The sequence below is a fragment of the Notolepis coatsorum genome, assembly GCF_963971535.1.
Source record: "Notolepis coatsorum genome assembly, chromosome: 15".
NCBI classification, from domain to species: domain Eukaryota; kingdom Metazoa; phylum Chordata; class Actinopteri; order Aulopiformes; family Paralepididae; genus Notolepis; species Notolepis coatsorum.
Genome location: NC_140179.1, coordinates 6,268,740 through 6,296,170, shown reverse-complemented (window position 1 = coordinate 6,296,170; position 27,431 = coordinate 6,268,740). Strand labels below are relative to the sequence as shown.

The 27,431-nt window shown below is 46.1% G+C and overlaps 1 protein-coding gene across 1 annotated transcript in view; it reads right to left on the bottom strand.

The window, feature by feature from the left end:
• Positions 1–289: 289 nt before the first annotated feature.
• The window catches only part of LOC311241649 (uncharacterized protein), a gene marked incomplete at its 5' end in the record, with an annotated part of 44,378 nt that continues 17,236 nt past the window's right edge, over positions 290–27,431 (bottom strand). Inside the window, 3 exons of the mRNA XM_084330525.1 lie at positions 290–2,828; positions 10,295–12,190; positions 27,270–27,385. Coding sequence (XP_084186651.1) covers positions 2,703–2,828; positions 10,295–12,190; positions 27,270–27,385 — 2,138 coding nt within the window. The 3' untranslated portion in view covers positions 290–2,702. The remainder of the gene's footprint in view (positions 2,829–10,294; positions 12,191–27,269; positions 27,386–27,431) is intronic.

Genomic DNA, 27,431 nt, shown 5'->3' with positions numbered 1-27,431 from the left:
CACATGAGTAATAAGGGGGCCAAATTTCAATTCGCATTGCTTAATTAATAATATGGTGTATACCAGTGGTCACCAACCCGTCGATCTTGATCGACTGGTCGATCTTTGAGACTGTTCCTGTTAATGCATTAGATGAATTTTTCTGATCATTGGAAAAGGTGGGATAAGATTTATCCATTCCGGGATCCCAAATGGCATTAAAATCCACGCCAATTATAAATTAGTATTCAGGAAAGTTTAACATTGTTCTGGTAAGTGTAGCGTAGAAATTGGCCTCGTAAAGATTTGGGGCATATGCCGCTACCAACGCTATTTTCCTGTTCCTGTATACAATTTTAGCTATGGTTATCCGACCATCTGTATCAGACCATACTTCCTGCAATTATAATAACTTTAATAATAATAACTTTATTTGTATAGCACTTTTCATACAGAGGTTGCAGTTCAAAGTGCTTCACAACAGTAAAAATACAGGCATGGGTGAGCATAGCAGGGTATGGTAAATCACAGTGTTTCACATTAGGATCTAGCATCCTAATAGGCTCTCTATTCAGTATTATTCAGTAATACAAATAATAAAGTAGTTTAAAATGATTAAGTTTAAAAATAGTCTAAAAATTATAAAATAGAACGGACATACAACAGTAAAAAATGTAAATAGCAAGGTTACAGTAAAAAGTGTGAAAAATAGTTTAAAATTATTCAGTTTAAAAATAGTCATCAGTAAGAAGTAAAAAGTGTGATAACCGACACATGAATTCAACTCAATATTCAACTTCCGTTTCACGACTATAGCAACTCCACGGGATCTCGTTCCAAAGGAAGAGTGACTAATGTTATGATATATGTTGTCCGCTAGCGTTGCCTTCCACTAAAAGGTGCGTTTCGCTTAGAAGAGCCACATCAACCTGTTTGTTTTTCATCAGTGTGCGTTTATGTTTATTTATTCCCCCAGTATTCCAGATAATTATATTGAAACTAGCCATAATCTATACATGTTGTTGTGTGCTTGTTGGTAATGCGTCTAGAGTACGAATTCACAATGGATATATATCCAATTATTGAGGTCCCGTTGAGAGCCAAGCTTAAAAACATACATATATACAAATAATCCCCTAAACCCCCCTCCCTCAAAGAGCTGTACAAGGCTGTGTTCCTTTGACACCACCTTCGCGTACAACTCCCTCCCTTACACCACCGGTTATCCCAGAGTGAGCCATTTATCCTTAACTTTCCTATGCTAATTGCCATAGGATCAAAAACTTTAATTCTAATTTAATAGAATGTCACTTGTGGCCTAGCCACTCTCCCTTTAATGTGATGAAAAATATGCCTCAATTAGTATACTCATTTGAACCTTCTACTAACATGTATATGTTGGAACCTTTCAGAAAACAGAAAAAGAAAGAAAGATGTTTAGAACTAAATGATAGAAATCCCTAAAGTTAGGGAACAATTGCTTAAAATTTTAAAATAACTTTGCCAAGCTTACACCTTTAGATGAAAGTGAGGTTTTTAAATCCTTGTATGCAGTTCGTCCCCCGACAAGGGTGGGCATTAAACCGTTATGAAGATTTACCGATGTGCAGGTACATACCGAATGTTATTGTTCCCAGGCCTTCATTGTAAAAGTCCAGTGTATTCTAGAAAGTTAGCCACCGATCATGACTTGTATAAAACTGATGTTATGTTCCAGGGTATTCTTCCTGCCATAGAGTTGTCATTCCAGTGTATTCCAGTATATTCCAATATGACAGAGCGATCGAAAAAGAATCCAGAATGTTCCAAAATGTCGACGTCAGATCATTGCCTGCACAAAACCATAAATCTATAAATATAGTGTCTAGCGTTTCGTATTAAACTATTTGTACCTCAGTATTGTCAAAAAGCTTGTTTGATGCCGTTTTTGAAGTCCGAGCCATAGCAAAGTTATCCAGCATAGATAAAAAAAAAAAATGAATAAGCTTGTCATCCACGATGTGTTTCCTTCATGTACTCTTCGGCCGCTTCAGGCGAACGTAGCCCGATCCTTTTTCCATTTTCCCCCACAATGGAAAGAAACGCTGGATAACGTAGGCTGGGACGGAGATTTTTTTCATAGAGCTGCTACATCACATCTACGTGTGTTCTCAGTCCTGTACTGCTCAGGTTCTGAGTCAGATTCAGAAGTTGCCATGTGTTTGCCACTTGAAGTCGTTGGTGACCTGCGCTGAATGGCAGTTTTGGATTCAGCAGATTGTCCGTTTGTTATCATACATATCATACAATCGGACTCATCAGAAGTTTCCTTGCTTTCGGTTGTGGTTGGAAGTCTCCTCTCTTCGCACTTGCGTACATTCTTTGCAAAATCACCATCATCATCTCTCAGAGTCAGACATCGGGTAAAGGAGGCCTCTGCGATAGGCTACGTCTGACATGTCCTCGCCTTCTTCCTTACAATCTGACTTGGAGGGAGATCTTCGGAAGCTTTTTGGAAATGAATCAAGATGTTGAGTAGTCAGAACTGTGTTCAGTTTCAGATGTACTTAGGTCCCCATCACATTCAGGGTCAGACTCAACTTCACATGAAGGTGTCATTTGTGGCCTCGGGTTCTGATCCCCGGTCTGAATGTCGCTGTCCTCCTCTGGGGCAGAAAAAATGGCACAGTGTGCATCATTTATGTCTTTCGCCTTTAGGAAACTGTTGAAAGAGTCAAAAACCTCTACGTCAGAGACGCCGCTGCTAGTTTTGAGGTAGAGTCTAGATCCATGGATTGTTCACGTTGCAGATCTTCATGTTCCAACCCTTCCTCTTTAAGTGAAGCTTCAGTCTTCACCGCACTTTCACACTGTGAAGAGTTAAAGAGTGCATGTTTAGAGGATTCAGTACATTATAGGCTCAAATCTCTGATTCATGCATACTGATGTGGATACACAGATACTGATACTGAAGAGGATACCAGGCTAAAATACTGCAGGTACTGAGGGTGATACCAGGCTAAAATACTGCAGGTACTGAGGGTGATACCAGGCTAAAATACTGCACGTACTGAGGGTGATAATAGGCTAAAATACTGCAGGTACTGAGGGTGATAATAGGCTAAAATACTGAAGGTACTGAGGGTGATACCAGGCTAAAATACTGCAGGTAGGGTATATTTGTAGTTGTGAAGATAATCTAACTCACTTGGAGTGTGAATGTGATATATCCCAGGAAACTACTCAACCTCTATATATACTAGAGAATAGTCAGATTTAACTTCAGTTAGTAAATATAAAGAAGTCAGATTTAACTTCAGTTAGTAAATATAGAGAAGTCAGATTTAATTTCAGTTAGTAAATATAGAGAAGTCAGATTTAATTTCAGTTACTAAATATAGAGAAGTCAGATTTAACTTCAGTTAGTAAATATTGAGAATAGTCATATTTAACCTCAGTTAGTAAATATAGAGAAGTCAGATTTAACTTCAGTTAGTAAATATAAAGTCCGATTTAATTTCAGTTAGTAAATATAGAGAATAGTCCGATTTAATTTCAGTTAGTAAATATAGAGAAGAAAGATTTAACTTTGAGTTAGTAAATATAGAGAATAGTCATATTTAACCTCAGTTAGTAAATAGAGAATAGTCCGATTTAACTTCAGTTAGTAAATAGAGAGAAGTCAGATTTAACTTCAGTTAGTAAATATAGAGAAGTCAGATTTAACTTCAGTTAGTAAATATAGAGAATAGTCAGATTTTACTTCAGTTAGTAAATACAGTATAGTTAAGTCAAGATTTAATTTCAGTTAGTAAATATAGAGAAGTCAGATTTAACCTGTTAGTAAATATAGAGAAGTCAGATTTAACCTCAGTTAGTAAATATAGAGAATAGTCAGACTTAACCTGTTAGTAAATATAGAGAAGTCAGATTTAATTTCAGTTACTAAATATAGAGAAGTCAGATTTAACTTCAGTTAGTAAATATTGAGAATAGTCATATTTAACTTCAGTTAGTAAATATAAAGTCCGATTTAATTTCAGTTAGTAAATATAGAGAATAGTCATATTTAACCTCAGTTAGTAAATAGAGAATAGTCCGATTTAACTTCAGTTAGTAAATACAGAGAAGTCAGATTTAACTTCAGTTAGTAAATATAGAGAATAGTCAGATTTTACTTCAGTTAGTAAATACAGTATAGTTAATAGTCAAGATTTAATTTCAGTTAGTAAATATAGAGAAGTCAGATTTAACCTGTTAGTAAATATAGAGAAGTCAGATTTAACCTCAGTTAGTAAATATAGAGAATAGTCAGACTTAACCTGTTAGTAAATATAGAGAAGTCAGATTTAAGTTAAGTTAGTAAATATAAAGAATAGTCATATTTTACCCGTTTGTAAATATAGATAATAGAAGATTTAATTGCAGTTAGTAAATATAGAGAATAGCTACTGATGTGTATGATATGGACCTTCCGTATGAATCCTACAATGTGATTGTAAGGAGGAAAAATTATTCACACATCCTTACATGAACATATTCTGTACATTATGTTCTCAATCATATAGCCATGAATGGACTCCTGTCTCTGCTCAGTATCTGCTTCTGACACTATAAGGTAAACGGCCTATGATATATAAACAGCAATGGGAGATGTACCGTATGGACTAATATGGACATAGACGAGACACAGTATATGCATCATGAGAACTTACATGTCAGAATTTACATGTTAAAGGTCCCGTGTCTTATAAATGGCCTTTTCCAGTGTTTAGCATTGTTTTCTAGCAATGTGGGGTTGTATCAATGGGGTCCGTGTCTCTAATTCTCATTTTGGCTCATCAGTCCAGTCTCGAGTTCATGAAATCCTCCCTCACTGAACTAAGCTATTCTGAATTTCGCGTACCTGTGACGTCCAATAATTCTCATCTGCATAACTAACGCCTCTATGGTTGTATAACTAATGCCCCCTCTATGGTTGTAGAACTAACGCCCCCTCTATGGTTGTAGAACTAACGCCCCCTCTATGGTTGTATAACTAATGCCCCCTCTATGGTTGTAGAACTAATGCCCCCTCTATGGTTGTAGAACTAACGCCCCCTCTATGGTTGTAGAACTAACGCCCCCTCTATGGTTGTAGAACTAACGCCCCCTCTATGGTTGTAGCCACACTCAACCATTCGCTCAACAACAGAGCGAGTGGAAATACTGACACTTCCTCAAACTGGTTGAAATGGCGTGGGTGCCGACAGAGAGCAGAGAACGAGCGAGCGAGAGAGGAAGAGAGATAGAGGAAGAGAGAGAGATAGAGAGGAAGAGAGAGAGACAGAGGGACACGGAGCATTTACACACACTCCCGACCGCGCGCACATGGGGAAACACACACACGCAGTTGGGAGCACTCGCATATCACTGCCAACCTGCTGCAAAATATCATTGCGCACGTTCCCACACGCGCGCGCCCGTATTCCGATCCGTGCAATAATATTCACAGGGGTATATATTGTCATTTGAAACAAGTTACCAATGCATTATCCAACGGCGAAATTAATTAGTATCCCCCTCAATCTCTCTATGTCTCTGTCTGCCAGTGCAGACTGTGGGTGACTGTCACTCAAAGCGCTTATGGGCGGAGCCCAGCCCAAAACAGCTTGAAATACAAAACAATGAATTTTTTTTAAATACACCTTACAGATGTGTTCCATAGACTCACAGGAATTGTGTAACATTGCCCAAATAGTGAAACACGGGACCTTTAAATATGTATCAAGTAATATGACCCTTTGTCTGTGAGAGATATAAAACATTACTGTGTTACGGTCTCTTCTATCCTCTGCTCTTTATCCTCTCCTCCCTTCTTCCCCACTCTATTACTGATGAAAGAGCATTTTTACTGCACAAACTGTATGGATCCATATTAGGGCTGCATGATTTTGGGGAAATATCTAATAGCGATTTTTCGGACAGATTGCGATTCAATTTGCACACACACAGATGAAGGAAGAATGGCTTATAGTAGACTTAAATGATTTTAGAATATTTCAGCTAATGAAGTAAAATGTTTATCATCATCAACTATCCACTTCGTTTTTATAGTGTAATGTTTTACTACTTAAATGATAATTGAACGTACAGTGGAGAGAGGGAGGGAGGGAGAGAGAGACAGGCTCAGCCCCGCCCACCCCGATCGATTGATCGCATGCTATACTCGAGCGATTGTGAATTACTTGTGGAGGAAAACACTGTACAAAATAAACGTCTTTTCCGGTGTTTTAGACTTTGCTCTTTTATTTTGAAACCCCCCGACCGGAAGTATTGTTGTTATTATCGCTAGCGGAACCCATCTATGAGCGGACAACTTGTGTCGTCCATTTCTATGTTTTTGAGTTAACGTTAATACAAATGTTGAGATTGTTGGTGAACAACTAACTTTAGGTTCGTTTTAACATTAGATGCAGCTACAGGCAATCGATGAGGAGGAATCTTTTAATCGGCAGCGCGTCAAAGCCGTATATAATAGAATAGCCCTGTGGTGCGTAGGCACGACAGCGCAGATCGAAACTACCTGTTGGATTAAATTAATTTATGTTTAACTTGTCCCTGTGTCCAGTCCTTTCGGTCACTAGCCCCACCCGTTCATTGTAAACAATGATGCATGTAATTGTATTAACGTTATTGTGTTGTAGCTATGTTATACATTCTGAATGGCATTAACATTAGTTGGTTAGCTATTTAGCTAATGTTGATAGCATTGAATAGCATCTACACTAGCTGGCTACAACGAATTCTCACAAGCTGGTTCGAGTTCTCATAGCTGCGAGTATTCTCATAGCCGCAAGTAATCGATTACTCACGCCCATCTCTATTCCCTACTATTGAAACGCCGCTGTTTTCTGTCTGTGAGCAGGGTTAGCTAGCTTAGGTTAGTTAGCGCCGTGGCTAACGTTTTGTTTCCCCCGACGTGGGCATCAGGGATGACGAGGATGCAAAGCTTGTTAGACGCATTGGAGTTTTCAGTGCACATAGAAAATACGACCAAATAGGCACACTCTGGAGCCCTGCTGTAACGTCTTCACACACGTTTCACGGGCTGTTGTTGTTGGGCGTATACATAGCTACCTTGGGCTACTTCTGATTGGTGAGCAATGAGAGCACAGCACTTCTGATTGGTAAGCATGACTGACTAGCAAGAAAAAACCTTGAATCAGACTCGCTGTATAACATATCCCAAATCGCAGGCTTTTCGTCGTACCGCTGCCTCAGGAAAGACCATCGGCGGCGGGGTCTGCCTCATCACGAACAATTCCTGGGTTAATCCCGAGGGGGTGCATGTTCTCTCGAACTCGTGTTCCCCGGACATGGAGCACCTTTCTATTCTGTGCCGTCCGTTTCATCTCCCGAGGGAGTTCTCCGCGGTCGTCATGACCGCCGTATATATTCCCCCACACGCGAATACGGGCAAAGCGCTGGGAGAACTACACGATCATCTCAACAAACATCAGATCAAACATCCAGATGCAGCGATGGTAGTAGCCGGCGATTTCAACCAGGCCAACCTGAAGAAGGTGATGCCGTACTTTTTTCAGCACATCGCTTGCTCCACCAGAGGGAAAAACACTCGACCACTGTTATTCCCCGTTCAGAGCTGGATACAAGGCAGTAGCCGCTCCGCCATTAACGGGGTCCACAAGCTCGAGCGATCACGACTCCATTTTGCTATTTCCGGCATATCAACAGAGATCGCGTGACGCCGTCGTGTCACGTGAGACAAAGAAGTGGACCGACGAATCAGAGGCCACGCTCCAGGACGTGCTTGCAGACACGGATTGGGATGTGTTCAAAGGAAGCGCCAGTGACGTCAGCGAGCTAGCAGACACAGTGGTGTGCTACATCACAACAATAGCCGATGGTATTGTCCCCAGGAAAACGGTGCGGATTTTCCCAAACCAGAAACCGTGGGTGGATAGCACTATCAGAGCAGCTCTGAACTCTCGTACCACCGCCTACAACCTGGGTAGAGAGTCAGGAAACATGGAGGAGTATAAGGCTTCAGTCTATACTCTACGCAAGGCTGTCAAACTTGCTAAGAGGACATATGCTGATAAACTGGAGACACAAATGGCACAAAACGACACAAGAGGATTATGGCAGGGACTGAAGACAATAACTGACTATAAAGTCAGCGCCCCCCTCAATGGGGAGCGACGACGCCTCCCTCGCGGACAAGCTCAACATCTTCTACGCTCGGTTTGGTGTAGACAGTGGCGCTGCTGGCTCTCCGGCTAGTGACGTCACTGGCGCGCCGGCTGTTGTGGAGGGGGGGGGGGCAACCACGGGGGGGGGGGGGGGGGGGGGGGCGCTCTCTCGTTGTCGGAACAGTGTGAGAAGAGCATTTATGCAGGTGAACACCAGGAAGGCTGCTGGCCCAGATGGCATAACAGGACGCATACTCAAGACCTGTGCCAACCAGCTGGCCCCTGTGTTCACCGCCATATTTAATCAATCACTGGCGGAGTCAGTGGTCCCTGCCTGCTTCAAGATGTCTACCATCATCCATGTGCCGAAGAAACCCTCCCCAACATGTTCAAATGACTACAGACCGGTGGCACTCACCTCTGTGGTCATGAAATGTTTCGAGAGGCTGGTCAAGGACCACATTTGTGCCTCCCTCCCCAGTGATATGGACCCTATGCAATTTGCATACAGGACAAACAGGTCCACCGACGACGCGGTCTCCCAGGTACTGCACAGCACCCTCTCGCACCTTGACCGTCAGAAGGGGGGCTATGTGAGACTGTTGTTCATTGACTACAGCTCAGCGTTCAACACCATAGTCCCCACCAGACTGGTGGACAAGCTGATCGAGCTAGGTCTGAGCTCCGCCCTGAGCGCCTGGGTACTGGACTTTCTGAGCGAAAGACCCCAGGCGGTCAGGGTGGGGGGTCAGACCTCCAAAACAATCACCCTGAGCATCGGGTCCCCCCAGGGCTGTGTTCTGAGCCCCCTGCTGTACTCACTCTACACACACGACTGTGTGGCCAAGTTCAGCTCCAACTCCATAGTGAAGTTCGCAGATGACACGGTGGTGGTGGGGCTGATCTCGGACAACGACGAGAAGGCCTACCGGGAGGAGGTTGAGGTACTAGAACGCTGGTGCCAGGACAACAGCCTGCTCCTGAACATTGGTAAAACCAAGGAGCTGATCGTGGATTATAGGAGAGGACAGCAGGAGACGCACACACCACTGATGATTAACGGGGCTACCGTGGACAGGGTGAGCAGCTTCAAGTACCTGTAGTAGTAGGTAGTAAAGAAGGCGAAACAGCGTCTCTACCACCTGAGACAGTTAAGGAAGTTCAGAGTATCGGGAAAGATACTCCAGTCCTTCTACTCAGGAGCTGTAGAGAGCATCCTGACCGGAAACATCACTGCCTGGTATGGAAACAGCACGGCACAGGACAAGAAGGCCCTACCCCCCCTGCAGGTTCTATACAACAAGAGGTGCAAATCCAGAGCCTGCAGGATAATGAAAGACCCTCACCACCCCAATAACAGCCTGTTTCAGCTGCTGAGGTCAGGCAGACGCCTGCGAACCCCAGCTACTAGGACAGAGCGGCTTAGGCTCAGCTTCTTCCCCCAGGCCATCAGAGTCCTGAACAATGAACATTGAGTGCGCAGAACATTGAACTGTCCACACACAAGCACACATGAACACACACACGACACGCACACTGTGCACGCTCACACACGAGCAGCCACTTAACACTTTAACATGAGCGGGCACACACTCATGTCGCACACACGCACACTTATGGCCAAAGGAAAGGACACTTTAAATTAGAATAACAGGAACAGTGTATTGCACTAACAATAGCTAACTAGCATGTCCCATATGCTCTGTAAATAACTATGTACAGATACCGAGATGTCACTCCATGTTACCTGTTACCTGTTACTGCACAATGTTGTTTTCTTCTTTTGATTCTATTATATGTACCACTGTATTGCACATCGTTGCGGGCAAGACCACCCGCATTTCATTGTATACCTGTATGCCGTGACAATTAAAACTCTTGACTTGACTTGATTTGCTAATCGCGTAATTTCAAATCACTTTTTCGATTTAAAATCGATTAATTATTCAGCCCTAATCCATATTATAATTAATCGTTCAGCCCTAATCCATAGTATAATAAACAATCTTATTGAACTTCGGAATGGTCTCCTAATCATTCGGATATTAATTTCAATATTAGTATTCCGATTTCTATTCTTAATACCTCAGACCACGGATCTTGATTTACATAGAAACACATCATTACAGTGATATAACCACCTGCATAAACAGTGGCTCAGGAGGGAGAGCAGTCGTCTGGTAATCAGAAGGTTCCCGGTTAGATTCCAGCTCGTCCTGGGCAGTGTGTCGAAGTGTCCTTGAACTAGACACATAACCCCTAACTGCTCTCGATAAGTAGGTTGGCATCTTGCATGGTGTCCTCTGCCGTCTGTAGTGTTTTTTAAGTTCTTCCATCCTCTTGAAGCTCATATCACACTGGTCACAGAAGTAAAGTTTCTCTCCTGTGTGTACCATGTGGTGACTTTTAAGTTCTGCCTTTGTCTTGAAGCTCTTCCCACACTGGTCACAGCAGTAAAGTTTCTCTGCTGTGTGTACCATGTGGTGTCTTATGTGGTGTCTTTTAAGTTCTGCCTTTGTCTTGAAGCTCTTCCCACACTGGTCACAGCAGTAAAGTTTCTCTCCTGTGTGTACCATGTGGTGACTTTTAAGCTCTGACTTTCGCTTGAAGCGCATATCACACTGGTCACAGCAGTAAGGTTTCTCTCCTGTGTGTATCATGTGGTGTTGTTTAAGCACAACCTTTGTCTTGAAGCTCTCCCCACACTGGTCACAGCAGTAAGGTTTCTCTCCTGTGTGTATGATGTGGTGACTTTTAAGCTCTCCCTTCGTCTTGAAGCTATACCCACACTGGTCACAGCAGTAAGGTTTCTCTCCTGTGTGTACCATGTGGTGACTTTTAAGCTCTGCCTTTCGCTTGAAGCTCTCCCCACACTGGTCACAGAGGTAAGGTTTCTCTCCTGTGTGTACCATGTGATGACTTTTAAGATATGCCTTTGTCGTGAAGCTCTCTCCACACTGGTCACAGCAGTAAGGTTTCTCTCCTGTGTGTATCATGTGGTGTAGTTTAAGTTCTTTCATCGTCTTGAAGCTCTTCCCACACTGGTCACAGAAGTAAAGTTTCTCTCCTGTGTGTACCATGTGGTGTCTTTTAAGTTCCTTCATCGTCTTGAAGCTCTTCTCACACTGGTCACAGCAGTAAGGTTTCTCTCCTGTGTGTACCATGTGGTGACGTTTAAGATATTGCTTTCTCTTGAAGCTCTCTCCACACTGGTCACAGCAGTAAGGTTTCTCTTCTGTGTGTACCATGTGGTGACTTTTAAGCTCCGACTTTCGCTTGAAGCTCATATCACACTGGTCACAGCAGTAAGGTTTCTCTCCTGTGTGTATCATGTGGTGTTGTTTAAGCACAACCTTTGTCTTGAAGCTCTCCCCACACTGGTCACAGCAGTAAGGTTTCTCTCCTGTGTGTATGATGTGGTGACTTTTAAGCTCTCCCTTCGTCTTGAAGCTATACCCACACTGGTCACAGCAGTAAGGTTTCTCTCCTGTGTGTACCATGTGGTGTAGTTTAAGCTGTCTCATCGTCTTGAAACTCTTCTCACACTGGTCACAGCAGTAAGGTTTCTCTCCAGTGTGTACCATGTGGTGTTGTTTAAGTTCTAACTTTGTCTTGAAGCTCTTCTCACACTGGTCACAGCAGTAAGGTTCCTCTCTTGTGTGTACCATGTGGTGTTGTTTAAGTTCTCCCTTTGTCTTGAAGCTCCTCCCACACTGGTCACAGCAGTAAGGTTTCTCTCCTGTGTGTACCATGTGGTGTGTTTTAAGATTTCTCTTTGTTTGGAAGCTCCTCCCACACTGGCCACAGCAGTAAGGTTTCTCTCCTGTGTGTACCATGTGGTGTAGTTTAAGATTTTCCTTTGTCTTGAAGCTCTTCCCACACTGGTCACAGCAGTAAGGTTTCTCTCCTGTGTGTACCATGTGGTGACTTTTAAGCTCAGCCTTTGTCTTGAAGCTCTCCCCACACTGGTCACAGGAATGGCGTCTCAATTCCTCCATGTCTCTATTGGTTGCCGGGCAGCAGGACAGGGGTTGGATCTGGGGAACAGAGAGAGACAGAAACATTCAAATGAAGAGATAGGTTTGTAAACTGGCAGTCTAAGGCAATGTATAGATGTATACTTTAAGATATTCTGATGAACCCACCCTGAAATTACAGAGGTGACTGTTCATTCTCCACTGGAAACATAGCATGAGGTGACTGTTCATTATCCACTGGACACATAGCATGAGGTGACTGTTCATTCTCCACTGGACACATAGCATGAGGTGACTGTTCATTCTCCACTGGAAACATAGCATGAGGTGACTGTTCATTCTCCACTGGATACATAGCATGAGGTGACTGTTCATTCTCCACTGGACACATAGCATGAGGTGACTGTTCATTCTCCATTGGACATTACAGGAAAAATGGCAATTTGTCCAAAACACTAATTATGATACTGTAGTTCTATTCTGGCAACAGCTGGTTCCATACAGTAGATGATTTGTGCATTTTTCAATCAGTACATATTAGTTTTTATTAAAAATGAGGAAGTAGCCCAGTATATACGCTTAGGCCACAATGTCTGACCACCTCCCTGCCAGAAGCACCATGACCTGCTTATTCAGGGACGTGCACAGGACTTTAGAAAGGCAGGTGCCCAAAATGAGAAAAGGGCATGAATTATTAAATGCAATGCGAGCGCGCATAGCGCGCAAGCCCGATTTTTGGGGTTAATACAAGTCTATGGTACATTCAGTTTCACCGATAGATGTCACCAAAACTACATAGTGTCCCTTTAATAACACAATATGCGCTCCAGACCAACAGCTGCGAGAGAGAGAGAGAGAGAGAGAGAGAGAGAGAGAGAGAGACCGACCGACCGACCGACCGAGACCGCATTAACTACCTTGTTTAGTTGAAACGTGGTCCAGGTCAGGAGGGCTTGATGAAGTATTATGTCCACTGTCCCACAGTCACAGACTGTTGTCTTGATGTATATCCACTGTCCTCCAGACTGCATCCAGCCAAATAGCTTATTGTTAGCACTGTAGCTTTGTTGTTGTCAAACTTGTCACCACACAGGACATTCACGAAGTCAAAAACTAATAGCGCTTGCCGATTGGTGCTAAGAACAGCAGGGCGGGTGCAAGCCGTGTGACGTAATTGGCAGACTCGACTGTCAATCAAAATTATTCTGTTTTCCGTCAGAGAGGAGAGGAGAGTGAGAAAGAGAAAGAGAAAGAGAAAGAGAAAGAGAAAGAGAAAGAGAGAGTATGCTGCGTGATTTTCCTGCACTAGCAGCAGACAGGGAGGGGTGATCTGGCGACGTGTTTCACGAAAATATACAGTGCACTGCAAACCCGACATTTTATTTTGTTGGGCAAATACCTTACCTGATGAAGTGTACTCTTGCTTTGTTTTCGTTGAAATAGTAACTGTAAAAAAAGGTCTCGACTCGAGTGTGAGCTCAACAACAGCTGGATATCAATTTCGTGTTCAGTGCACTGCTGTGCTGCTGGCCCTGTGCGGTTTACATCATCTCATGATCATCACCCATCATCCACCCATCCAGGCTGGAAGGACCTATTATTTACAAGAGGGGTGGCATTTCTCTTTCTTTACCTAATATTTAGATTCTATAGTGACATCTTTCATTTGGAAGGGCAGGGCAGTATATCTATATGTGCAACAGTTATATATATTTATAAAAAAAAATAAAATAAAAAAAAGAGGGTGGCATAAAAAGGGCACTTTCTAATGAAAAATGAAAAAGGCAGGTGCCCGGGCACCCCTTCAACCCTATGTATGCACGTGCCTGTGCTTATTGTGTCAAGACACAGCCCAACAGTGTCAAACAGACTCTCTAAAGCTCTCCACCTGGTCAACCAATACCACAGTGTCAAACAGACTAACTCTCTCCACCTGGTCAACCAAGACCACAATGTCAGACAGACTAAGGCTCTCCACCTGATCAACTAAGACCACAGTGTCAAACAGACTCATGCTCTCCACCTGATCAACTAAGACCAGTGTCAAACAGACTCTCTAACTCTCTCCACCTGATCAACTAAGACCACAGTGTCAAACAGACTCTCTAACTCTCTCCACCTGATCAACTAAGACCACAGTGTCAAACAGACTCAAGCTCTCCACCTGATCAACTAAGACCACAGTGTCAAACACTCTCTAACTCTCTCCACCTGATCAACCAAGACCAGTGTCAAACAGACTAAGGCTCTCCACATCAAGACCAAGATGGCGGTGCGAGCAGGCGCAGCGGCTACCCTCTGTCCCGATAATGCGGCGTTTACATTTTTTTATTGTTATTACTCGTCGTGTGCGAGTGTTGATCGCGCTTATCCACCTCAAGGCAAACATACAGCCATGAGAGCCTGATCGACATCGGCATATGGTATTTAGTGAATTAAATCCGGTGCGCGTTGAGGAGCTACGGGGCATTGGATTACTCCGGCAGCCCACCACTCCACCACCACTGAGTCGTGCCCGCTGAGGACGCACCGCAGGCGGTGCAAGAGGAAGCAGAAGCAGGGGCAAGCGTGGAGGTATACGAGCTAGGCTAGCGGCTAACCCAAACAAGCCAGCTATACCATCTATCTATCCTACTCGCTAACGTACGCTCCCTGGACAATAAACGGGACCACATACACCGACACAGCAGGCGGCGAGAGAGTGTTGTTTTTCACCTTTAGGAAACTGTTGAAAGAGTCAAACATGAGCTAACATGCTACCGGGCGGACATGTTCCTCACGGAAGAAGGCAAGACCTGCGGTGGCGGGGTCTGTGTTTACATCAGAGATGCTTGGTGTCAAGACACTGGTGGTACGTAAACACTGCTCAGCCCTGGTTGAGTTACTGTTCCTAAAGTGTCGGCCATTCTACCTACCGAGGGAGTTTACATTACCCCCTGCTCTAACAACAACGACAGAGACAGGGCACTATAGGAACTGAACAACGCCACCTGTGAGCAACAGACAGCCCATCCAGATGGATTTCTCATCGTGGCTGGCGTTTTCAACCAAACCTTAAAGGCCTCTACATGCTACAGCAACTTCAAAGCAACTGCAACACAACATCGACAAAGCAACGGTGTTGCAGACACTCTGCCTTTATGCTTCTGCAACATCGACGAGCAGCCTATGCAACATTGTACCCCGGATGTAGCTAGGTTCCCTAGATAGATGAAATTTCCCTTCTCAACCAACCCATTGATAACAAGCAGAAAAAGAAGCATAATTTGTACTTCCGGTCGGGGGATTTCAAAATAAAAGAGCGACGTCTAAAAGCACCGTAAATACGTTTATTTTGTACATTATCTAACGTTAACACGAACCTAAACTAATCTAAAGTTAGTTTAGGTTCGTGTTAATGTTAGATAATGTACAAAATAAACGTATTTACGGTGCTTTTAGACGTCGCTCTTTTATTTTGAAATCCCCCGACCGGAAGTATTTGTGATGTATTCTGCTTGTGTAACTTTAGGTTCGTTTTAACGTTAGCTAGCAGCAGGGATGGTCGCCTTTGTGCAAATGCAGGCAGCTACAGGCACTCGAGGTCAAGGAAGAGCTGCTGAATTTAATTTGTAGGCACAAATGCAGCTCGAACTACCCATTATATTAAATTAATTGATTGCTGTTTAACAACTTGTCCGTGTCCAGTCCTTTCGAACTGCCCCACCGTTCATTGTAAACAATGATGCATGTAATTATATTAACGTTACTGTGTGTTGTTGTAGCTATGTTAATAAATTCTGAATGGCATTGACGTTAGTTGGGTATGATAGAGCATTGAATAGCATCATCAACGCTAGCTGGCTGGCTACAACAATGGAGGATGGTATTCCTCGCTGCGGGACCAATATTATTCTATGACAGCCCCGCCCCCATTCACTACCAACCAATCACTGCTACGCAATATCAACGCAACGGTTGTTTAGATTAGATTTTGGGGAGATGTACGCAACATCCTCGCAACACAGTCTACAAGACGCTCTGCAACAACCGCATTGAAATCGCGCTGATGTTGTGTTGCAGTTGCTTTGAAGTTGCTGTAGCATGTAGAGGCCTTAAGTCTCTATGCTCACAACTTCAACAACATGTTGATTTTCCTACACAGGTAAAAAAACACACTGGACCTTGTGTACAACCCTGAGAGGAGCATACAAGGCTACACCCCTCCCCCACCTGGGTGCTTCTGATCACACTACTGTCATGCTAATGCCAGCATACAGGCCAAGGGCTAAAGTCACCAGACCAGTTCAGAAGCAAGTGCAGGTGTGGCCAGAGGATGCCTCCTCAACACTTCAAGACTGCTTTGACACCACAGCCTGGGATAATGTTTAAGCAGGCAGCCACCTATAACCATCACACCAACATCCGTGAATATACAGAGACAGTCACTGCCTACATCAGTAAATGCATCAATCAGAAACCATGGCTGACAGGGGAAGTCCATGGTTTACTGAGGGCCCGGAATAGGCTTGGGCGGTATGACGGTATTACGATATACCGGGGTATTTAGAAATACCGACGGTATTGAAAATCAATACCGTCAGTCACCGTCAAAATCACAGATGCGCTTCAGCTTCTATTACAGTGAAACGGAGTTGAGTGTAGTGCACACACGCGCCAGCAGAGGGCGAGACCAGTCTAGTGGAGCGAGTGGGTCACAACGGTGTTCACGTTTTACGGTAATGTTGCGACAGTGCTGTGAAAATACCGTAAAGCGGTGTGACGAGAGTTGGTGTGTGTTGTTGTCGAGTGGTGCACTGGTGGAGCAAGCAAATAATCCGTCTCTTATTATATGTGAACTAAAGAGTACAAGGTTTACACAACAGCCCCCACCCGCCTTTTTATTGTATTTGTACCATCCTGTACTATCCGCTGTCAGCTGTTTATCTCTCTCTGTGAGCTACTGAGCTTGATTAGCTAGCGTTAGCTCACGCTAACTAGCGTTAGCTCTGCGGCTAATCTTAGATTACCCTGAACTAAATCAATGACTAGGTTATAAAGCATTAGAGTAGTTTTCACTGCACATAAAAGTAGCCAAACAACGGGAGCATTTCGGGAGCATATGACCAAAACTCATGCAATTTCGAGCCCTTAACGAATCAAATAGTCTGCCAAGGCTAGATGCTAAACGCTAACGGTGCGGGCTTCTGACTACCAATCTGAGAGCTGACGATGATTTGTTTACTTGGTAACACGGGTTGCCACCCCCCCCCCCCCCTGATGAAAATGAAAAGTCATACCGTCAAATACCGTGCACCGGGGTATTATGTGATAAAGGTATAACGGTGTGAAAAAAAGGATACCGCCCAAGCCTAGCCCGGAACACCGCCTGCCCTGGCCTGAGAACAGCCAGGGCCGACTTGGACATTGGCATCAAAAATGCAAAAAGGCAGTACACGAGGGCGGTTAGGTGGCCGAGCGGAGATTGCGTTCGTCACCAACCCCGGAGCTGTGAGCTGGATTCGCCTGTTCGAATCCAGCTCACAGCTCCGGGGTTGTCACCAGCTTGGCTGGCCGTCCACACTAATACAATTGGCTGTATTAGAGGGTGGGAGAAGCTGGCGGGGTGGGTCCGGGTCGTTGTAAACAGCGACTCCTACAGTTCGGTCGGGGCGCCTGCTAAGCGCGGATAGGACCTGAGGGGGATAGTGTGGTCCTCCCACACGCTACGCCCGCTCAGTGAGAATCCACGCTACCAGGTGAAAAGAAGCGGTGATTGGCTGGACGTGTGTCGGAGGAAGCACGTGGTAGCCTCCACTCTCCCAGATGATCTGACTGTGGGGGTTAAGTGCGCAGCGACCAGGAAGGGATTGGGAATTGGCATACGACTAACATTGGGATGGGAGAAAATCGGAGGAAAATGGAGGGGGAAAAAGATTAAAAAAAAAAAAAAAAAAGGCAGTTGTGGAAGTGAATCAATGAGACGAGCAGACGGAGTATCGAGTCTCTGAACTTTACTTCCAAACAAATCCAACAGAACCAAGGTACAGCCACACCCTTAAGTCAACTCCCTCCCGTCACTCAATCAGTGTCCATTCTGAAGTGAGACACCTCCATCTAGTGTCCACCACACAGGCCCCCCCCGAACATCCAGAATTGACATTCAGTGCAACACCAAACAAACGGAACTGAACACAACAAACCCCCAAAAACAGTGCACCCAGTGTCTTCAGTCTCTTTTAGGAGGTCTGACCACGCGGCCATAACGACTGTATTTAACAGTCACAGGGAACGTGGAAGGGGAAAGGGTAAGGGTAGGGGCAGGGGGCCGTCCCCGCCGCCGCCGAGGCTTCGTCGGTGGAAAGGTAGGGGTAACAACGGCCGGAGGGCATGGGACAGGGGAAAACTTGGGTGGCCGGCCCCGGCGCCGGGGCTGAGCCAGCTCCACCGGCCCATTTGGGACCACATGAGCAGGCTTAAGACGATCGACTGAGATCTGCTCCTTATTCCCCCCCATGTCCACCACAAAGTACTTGGGGCCCAGCTCGAGGACGCGGAAGGGCCCGTCATAGGGAGCCTGCAGTGGAGAACGGTGGGCATCATGACGGATGAACACATACCTTGCAGTCATCAGGTCCTTAGGAATGTAGGACTGGGGAAGGCAGTGATGTGTGGGAACTGGGGCAAACACCCTCGCTGCGTCCTGGAAGGCAGATCGGTGAGCTGTAGTGGACCAAGGGGCAGAGGAACCAGGAAGGAACTCCCCTGGGACCCTCAGCGGTTGACCAAAAACCAATTCGGCTGAAGAGGCCTGCAGGTCTTCTTTAGGGGCAGTACGCAGGCCCAACATGACCCACGGAAGACGGTCGACCCAGTTGCCGTCTGTGAGCGTGGCCCGGAGAGCGGCCTTCATGGATCTGTGAAAACGCTCACACATGCCGTTGGCCTTTGGGTTGTATGCTGTGGTACGATGGAGTTTCACCCCAAGTCTCTCAGCCACGGTGCTCCACAGCTCAGAAGTGAACTGGGATCCCCTGTCCGAAGTCAGGTCCAATGGCGTGCCAAACCGAGTGACCCAGCCGAAGATAAACACCCGAGCCACCTCCGCAGCCGTTGTTGATGACAGGGGAACAACCTCCGGCCACCTGGTGGTCCTGTCCACCATAGTGAGGAGGTGTGTGAAACCCTGAGACGGGGGAAGTGGGCCCACCAGGTCCACGTGGACATGGTCAAACCGCCTCTCTGGAATGAGAAACGGCTCCAGGGGGGCCTTAGTGTGACGATGTACCTTGGCACGCTGGCACGCCACACAGGAGGCCGCCCATACTTTGACGTCCTTCCTAAGGCCCGGCCAGACGAACTTGGCCGCTACCAGCTTGACCGACGCCTTTACCCCAGGGTGTGAAAGGGCATGAATGGTGTCAAATACCCGGTGGCGCCAGTCAGTTGGAACCATGGGGCGGGGCTGGCCAGTGGAGACGTCACAGAGGAGCGTGGCGCCGCAGTCGTGAAACACCACATCCTCAAGTCGAAGTCCTGTCACAGCCGTCCTGAACGCCTGAAGGTCTGAGTCGGTGAGCTGGTCAGCAGCCATGGCAACATAGTCGATGCCCAGGTGCACAGGACTGACGCGCGCCCGGGAGAGGCAGTCCGCCACCTGGTTGTCTTTACCGGCTACATGCTGGATGTCGGTAGTGAACTCCGATATGGCGGAAAGTTGGCGCTGCTGCCGCCCCGACCATGGCTCCGTGGTCTTGGCCATGGCAAACGTTAGGGGTTTGTGGTCGACAAACTGTGAACTTGCGGCTCTCCAGCAAGAACCTGAAGTGACGTATGGCGAGGAAGAGTGCCAGAAGCTCCCTGTCGAATGTACTATACTTCCTCTCGTTGTCGCGCAGCTTCCTACTGAAGAAGGCCAGAGGCTGCCAGGCGCCAGCCACCCACTGCTCGCACACCGCACCTACTGCATAATCGGAGGCATCGGTGGTGAGGGCTATAGGAGCAGCAGGAGATGGGTGTGCCAGCATGGCAGCGTTGGCAAGGGCAGCCTTAGAGCCCTCAAATGCCTGGACCCGCTCCGGGGACCAGCCCACGTCATCGTTGGCTCTCTTCCCCTTCAACGCCTCGTACAGAGGTCTCATCAGGTGAGCCGCATGGGCTATAAACCTATTGTAAAAATTAACCATCCCTAGGAACTCCTGGAGAGGTTTGATGGTGAGGGGGCGGGGGAAAGCAGCAATTGCCTCCACCTTAGCGGGTAGAGGAACAGCCCCCTGGGAAGAGACATGGTGGCCCAGGAAATCCATGGCCGACAGGCCAAACTGACATTTGGCCGGGTTCACGATCAGCCCATGCTCGTTGAGCCGCTCGAACAGTTGACGGAGATGTCCCCGATGCTCCTCCACCGATGCACTGGCTACCAGGATGTCGTCCAGATAAATAAACAAAAATGACAGGCCTCGCAGCACAGAGTCCATCAGCCGCTGGAATGTTTGCGCTGCCCCTTTAAGGCCGAATGGCATGCGCAGGAATTCAAACAGTCCAAACGGGGTGATAATGGCAGTCTTGGGCAAGTCGAGCGGATGGACCGGTACCTGGTGGTAGCCACGCACCAAATCTATTTTAGAAAAAATGGTGGCGCCCGCCAGGTGGGCAGAGAAATCCTGGATATGTGGCACTGGGTACCGGTCATGAGTGGTGATGTTATTTAGGCGCCGGAAATCACCACACGGACGCCACTTCCCGTCCGCCTTGGGGACCATGTGTAGTGGGGAGGCCCAAGGACTGTTGGACCGGCGCACAATGCCGAGCCGTTCCATTGTGGCAAACTCCTCCCTGGCTATTGCCAGTTTAGCAGCATCCAGGCGGCGCGCCCGTGCATAAACTGGCGGGCCCACCGTTGGGATGTAATGTTCCACCCCATGCTTGGCGACAGAGGCAGAGAAAGTGGGGACAGTCAGAGCAGGAAACTCAGCGAGGAGGCGCTGGTACATATCGCCTGTGGCGAGCATATTGGCCAGGGCAGGCGGCCCCCCCAGTGTGCAGGGGTATGTGTCAAAGGACACAGAGCCAATCAGCCTACGGTTCGCAACGTCCACTAACAGTCTGTGAGCACACAAAAAATCCGCGCCCAGTATAGGCACCGACACTGAGGCAATAATAAATTCCCAGCTAAACTGCTGTCCATGTAAACACATAGTCACGTACCTGGTACCAAACGTACGGATGGAAGTCCCATTAGCCGCATCCAGGGGTGGTCCATGACCGTTTCCCAAGGCGTCCGTGGCCGACGCAGGCAGGATGCTCCTCTGGGCGCCAGAATCCACCAACAGACGCCTTCCAGACAACGTGTCCTCGATAAACAACAGCTCGTTGATATTGACGCCAGCGCTCATAGCCGCTAACGAGCGCCGGCTCTCACGTTTCCCTGGTTACCAAAGGTGCATGGTGGAACACAGCTCTTCGATTTGTTGCCAAAACGGCGATGATAATAACAAAGCCCTCTATCATCCCTCTGTGTCTGATCCCTGCGATCAGCCACCCGATCAGACACCGCAGCCACACAGTACTGACGGGAGGCCAGTAGTATTCTGTCCGCCTCCTCTGCCAATCCCCGGTAATCCTTGGTGCGCACGAGAGGCGAGCTGGCCAGAGCTGTGCGCACCGGAGTCGGGAGTTGACGCAGGAACAGCTGCACAAAAATAAATGTAGCGTCACCTGAACCAAGCAGTGCTAGCATGTTCTCCATCAGTTCTGTTGGTTTACTGTCCCCCAATCCGTTGAGGGACAATAGGCGCTCCGCGAGCTCTGCATCCGACAGCTGGAAAATGCGCAACAGCTGTTCTCTGAGCGCGTCGTATTTGCCGGCTGCTGGCGGCTCTCTCAGGCATCCCATCAGCCGGCGTGTAGTGGAGGAATCCAATGCCGCAACAACATGGTAATATTTCGTCTCATCCGACGTTATTCCGCGGAGGTGAAATTGTGCCTCGATGTGCTGAAACCACGGGGCCGGGTCATGCTGCCAAAACTCTGGCAACTTGACTGTAGCTGCATACACTGCGGGAACCACAGCCGGTGGATTCTCGTTATTGCTCATATTTCACACGTTTAGGGTCACCACTGTGGAAGTGAATCAATGAGACGAGCAGACGGAGTATCGAGTCTCTGAACTTTACTTCCAAACAAATCCAACAGAACCAAGGTACAGCCACACCCTTAAGTCAACTCCCTCCTGTCACTCAATCAGTGTCCATTCTGAAGTGAGACACCTCCATCTAGTGTCCACCACACAGTACACAAATAGGCGCGTTCACACCGGGATTAATTGGTTCAGAAAATTGTTGTTTTTTCCTTGCGAACGGTGACATCATCAGTGGGCGTGTCATATTCTAGGCTGTCAGGACAAGCAAAAACTTTTTCGAGGTTCGGCATTGCACTCAATCGATCCATTCAACAGGAAGCGATTTGTGACTGATCTCAAAATGAGATTAGATTCCAATGTATTGTTATTATACAGCACAAGTACAATACACCATCCAACCAGAGTGGATAAAGAAATGCTACAGAAATAAATATGCATGGAGAAAGGTAGTGAGCCAAAGCGCGCAAGCACACACACACACACGTACTGTATACGTTCAAAATTAATCATTCCAGCAAAGTAGGCTTCTATTATTCTAATGACTTGTTTTATTGCGTATCATAGTAGTAAGTCCTACTGTAGAACATGACATATTAGCATGACATCTGATTTATTAATGCCAATACTAACCGACTGCGCAATCGGCTCTTGACAAGTGTAAACTATGGATTAGTCAGTTGCAGTCAACGTCGGACCCTTTAGCTCAACTGGTTAGTGTGGCTGCCTGTGGATCCTATGGTCCCAGGTTCAAATCTCTTGGTTTCACAACTTCTTTTTTATTTCATTAATTTATTTTTTTCTGGAGCATTTCTTTATCCACTTTGGTTGGATGGTGTATTGTACTTGTGCTGTATAATGACAATACATTTGAATCGGATCTCATCTTGAGATTGCTACCTGTTGAGTACATGGTGCAGATGCAATGCCGAACCTTTGAAGCTGTTTTGATGACGGAGGATGGTGGAGCCTCGGGTTCTGCTTAAATAGGTGTACACACGGGCTGGTTCACCAGAGAGCACCAAGGTTCAGAGGCTCCAGAACAGAGCCGGAGTCTTGCCGGTGTGAAAACGCCCAAAGAGGACAGAGCACCGTTTCAGTGACAGCAGAGACACCAGGAGCCTGTGGCGGGGGATTCAGACCATCACAGACTACAAACCCTGACCACAGACCTGTGACAGTGACACCACTCTGCTGAACAACCTGAAGCGCCTCTACTTCCTCCGCAAACTGAGAAGAGCTGGAGCCTCAGTTCCCATCTTGTGCTCCTTCTACTGGGGCACCATCGAGAGCCTCCTGACCAGCTGCATAACCGCGTGGTACGAGGGTTGCACGGCATCCTGCCACAAGACCCTGCAACGGTCAGAACAGCTGAGAGGATCGTTGGTGCCCCCCTCCCCTCCCTCCAGGACATCTACAACACACGCCTGGCCTGCAAAGCACTCATCACCCACCCTGCCCTCCGGGAGAATGAGGAGCCTCTGAGCTAGGACGAGCAGACTGAAAGGCAGCTTCATCCATCAGGCTGTCGGGAAGCTGAACTCTCTCCCAGCTCTCCCCCCTCTTACTCTGCCCCCACAGACTCTGGACTAGGAACCCACAACCCACTGACACACACACACCATCCCACAGACACACACTGCCACTTTACTAACTCACTGCCACTTTATTTTATTTGACTATGTACTACCGCTGGTAGGAAGATTTGCACTAAGTTCTCTTTTACCTCTTTTATTTAAGTCACTCATTCATTTATTTTTAGCTACTGTTTATATTGTACATAGTCCTGTATATTGTGTGTTGTATATTGTGTCCTATATTACTTTGTTTATATTGTAGAGATCTTTTTATATACACTGTGGGAAGGGGGGAACGTAATTACATTTTCTGTATGTCTTGCACATTATGGGAAATGACAATAAAGTTGACTTTGACTTTGATGATCAACCAAGACCACAGTGTCAAACAGACTGGGGGCAGGATCCACAAAGAATGGATTGCACGGTGCTAATTGCACCCTTACTTACAATTCATTATGAATTGAAAATGGGGGACTCCAATGGAAACAAGACGAAAGTCTTTCTCTGGTCTGCATCCCCTTAACAATTGTGTGTATTGAGCCATACTGTATTGTACCCATTCTGCAATCTGTTAATAACATTTTCAATCAAACCTATTGATATTTTTTATTAGTATATTTTTTTAATATACTTTTATTATTATTTAAACAACACATTTATGTTAATCTTGCAGCAATTCTTTGTCATTGCCGCCATCTTTAGTGTTACAGATTTCCCCATTCAAAACTACCACAGTGATCCTTCTCATTTTATAGTCGGTGGTCTCTGGATGTGATGGAGTGCACTGCATATTGAATGCACAGTGCAGAGTTGCAATTCAACTGAATTTACATGAAATGGGGATGTTTTAACTAAAACATGCCACAAGACCTAGTATAGTATAAAGCAGGGCTATTCAACTGGCGGCCCGCGGGCCAGATCCGGCCCGCGGGATGATTCTGACTGGCCCACCAAAGATTACATGATAATTTTTTTTTTTTTTTTTTTTACTTTTTTCTTTTCATGTCAACGTTAACACGCACAATTGAGCCAAAAGTCACTAAATTAATGACAGATTTCATTGATAAATTGAGGGAAAACTTTGCAAGTCGATTTGATGAATTTGACATGTCCAGAGAATTGATGCATTTTGTGAGCAACCCATTTGCCAATGTAGCTGCTATTTCCACAAAAGGACAAGAGTTCCTTGCATCACTTCACATTGATGAAGGTCTCCTGCAACTTGAAATAATTGACATGCAAGCATCATCTGCTCTGAAGCAGGCACTTGAGAATGAATCCACCACAACATTTTGGATAAAGTGTATTCATGTCAAGACATTCCCCAAAATAAAAACGCTGGCAATATCTGTGCTAACAATGTTTGGCTCAACATACACCTGTGAATCCAGTTTCTCTCACATGAATGCCATTAAAACAAGCAACGTGCCTCCTTGACAAATGAGCATTTGCATCACTGTTTGCGGGTAGCCCTCACTTCCTATGAACCCTCTTTCTCTGCCATTGCCCAGTCAAAGAAGTGCAATCGCTCTCATTAGATGTGTGTATGTAGGCTAGGCCTGTCTGCCCCCCACCCCCCTGATGTTTGAGAGTTAAGAGTGGACAATAAGTGCTAATAAGATGCTGTGATTTGCTGTTGTTGCACAGACATGAAGCACTTTTTCATAAGCTCAGCTGCACTATAAATGTGTTTTTTTGTTCAAGTGTCAATGTTAGAATGTTCAGATGCACATCATGCACTTTGTTTTTTATTTTATTTTTATATTGAAATGTTGAGGAGGAGATGTTGCAGTTATTGCACATAAATGAAGCACTTTTTTTGAAAAGTATACTACTTTTGCAATGTAGTTAAATAAAAGTTGTGAAAATGTGGTTGCGTGTTGTGTCAAGTGTACATATATTCATAGCACGGGGAGGCGCCGTGGCAGTCCGGCCCCTGGCCCCTTGGGTCTCTGACAATGTGGCCCCCTGAACAATTTAGTTGAATAGCCCTGGTATAAAGTATATATATTTTTTTACACATGCAAAGAAAATCGATAAGTGATGCCACTTATCGATTTCACACAGTTATCGATAAATCAATAAGTGGTCTCAGCCTTATGTCAAACAGACTTAAATTCTCCACCTGGTCAACCAAGACCACAAAGTTTCTCTCAAAACTCACCTGCACACTGATAAATCAGCCCAAAGACATTGTCTGGACTAATGAAATGCATGAAACATCCACACGCTCCACACGCTCCACACTCATGGTCGGAAGATCACCGTTTCAGGCCCCAGTCAAGGCCGTTGTGGGAAAGTGGTGTTGCACTCGGCCCTCTGGACCTGGTGGTGTTGTTGTTTAGCAGGGAGCACTCTGTCCTCTGGACCTGGTGGTGTTGTTGTCCAGCATGGAGCACTCTGTTCTCTGGACCTGGTGGTGTTGTTGTCCAGCAGGGAGCACTCTGTCCTCTGGACCTGGTGGTGTTGTTGTCCAGCAGGGAGCACTCTGTTCTCTGGACCTGGTGGTGTTGTTATCCAGCAGGGAGCACTCTGTTCTCTGGACCTGGTGGTGTTGTTGTCCAGCAGGGAGCACTCTGTCCTCTGGACCTGGTGGTGTTGTTATCCAGCAGGGAGCACTCTGTCCTCTGGACCTGGTGGTGTTGTTGTCCAGCAGGGAGCACTCTGTCCTCTGGACCTGGTGGTGTTGTTATCCAGCAGGGAGCACTCTGTCCTCTGGACCTGGTGGTGTTGTTGTCCAGCAGGGAGCACTCTGTCCTCTGGACCTGGTGGTGTTGTTATCCAGCAGGGAGCACTCTGTCCTCTGGACTTGGTGGTGTTGTTATCCAGCAGGGAGCACTCTGTCCTCTGGACCTGGTGGTGGTGTTATCCAGCAGAGAGCACTCTGTATGTATCTTAGCTAACTGACTAATCGTTCCAAGAATCAGGAATAATCCAACATCAATCTCTGAGCAGGGTTTCACTCACACTAGTCTGAGCAGGGTTTTGGTCTGAGATTTGTTAGAAAAGGTACACAACAGGGGTACATTGTACATCCCACTATCAAAGTATCTACTTTAATCTGCTGTGCGAACTAAGTGTGGTTGGTTAGAGTATCTCTCTCTCCACGCCTCTCTCTCGCTAAGAGACAATAGGCTACAGTAGACACCAAGTCAAGCCCAACCCAGCCAAGAACAAGACTAGGCAAGCCTAGTTAAGCAAGACCCAGCCAAGAATGAGACTAGGCAAGCCTAGTTAAGCAAGACCCAGCAAAGAACGAGACTAGGCAAGCCTAGTTAAGCAAGACCCAGCCAAGAACGAGACTAGGCAAGCCTAGTTAAGCAATTATTTCTTTTTTTAATACACTATATATATATTTTTTATCGTGTAAAGGTTCTTATATAAAATGTGCAAATGCATTATGCAAAAGAAACTCACTGTAATATTTTCCTCCCCATCTTACCGTTGACAATCTCTTGAGCCGGATTTCCAAGTGTCTTGTCTGTAGTTTAGCTCCACTTTTCTCTCCAAGCTCCTCGTAACCTTGGATTACAAACCAGTCTGTGTCCTTTTCTGAAACTGAGAGAACCGTCATAGCCACACTTTTGAAACTAAATATTGAAGA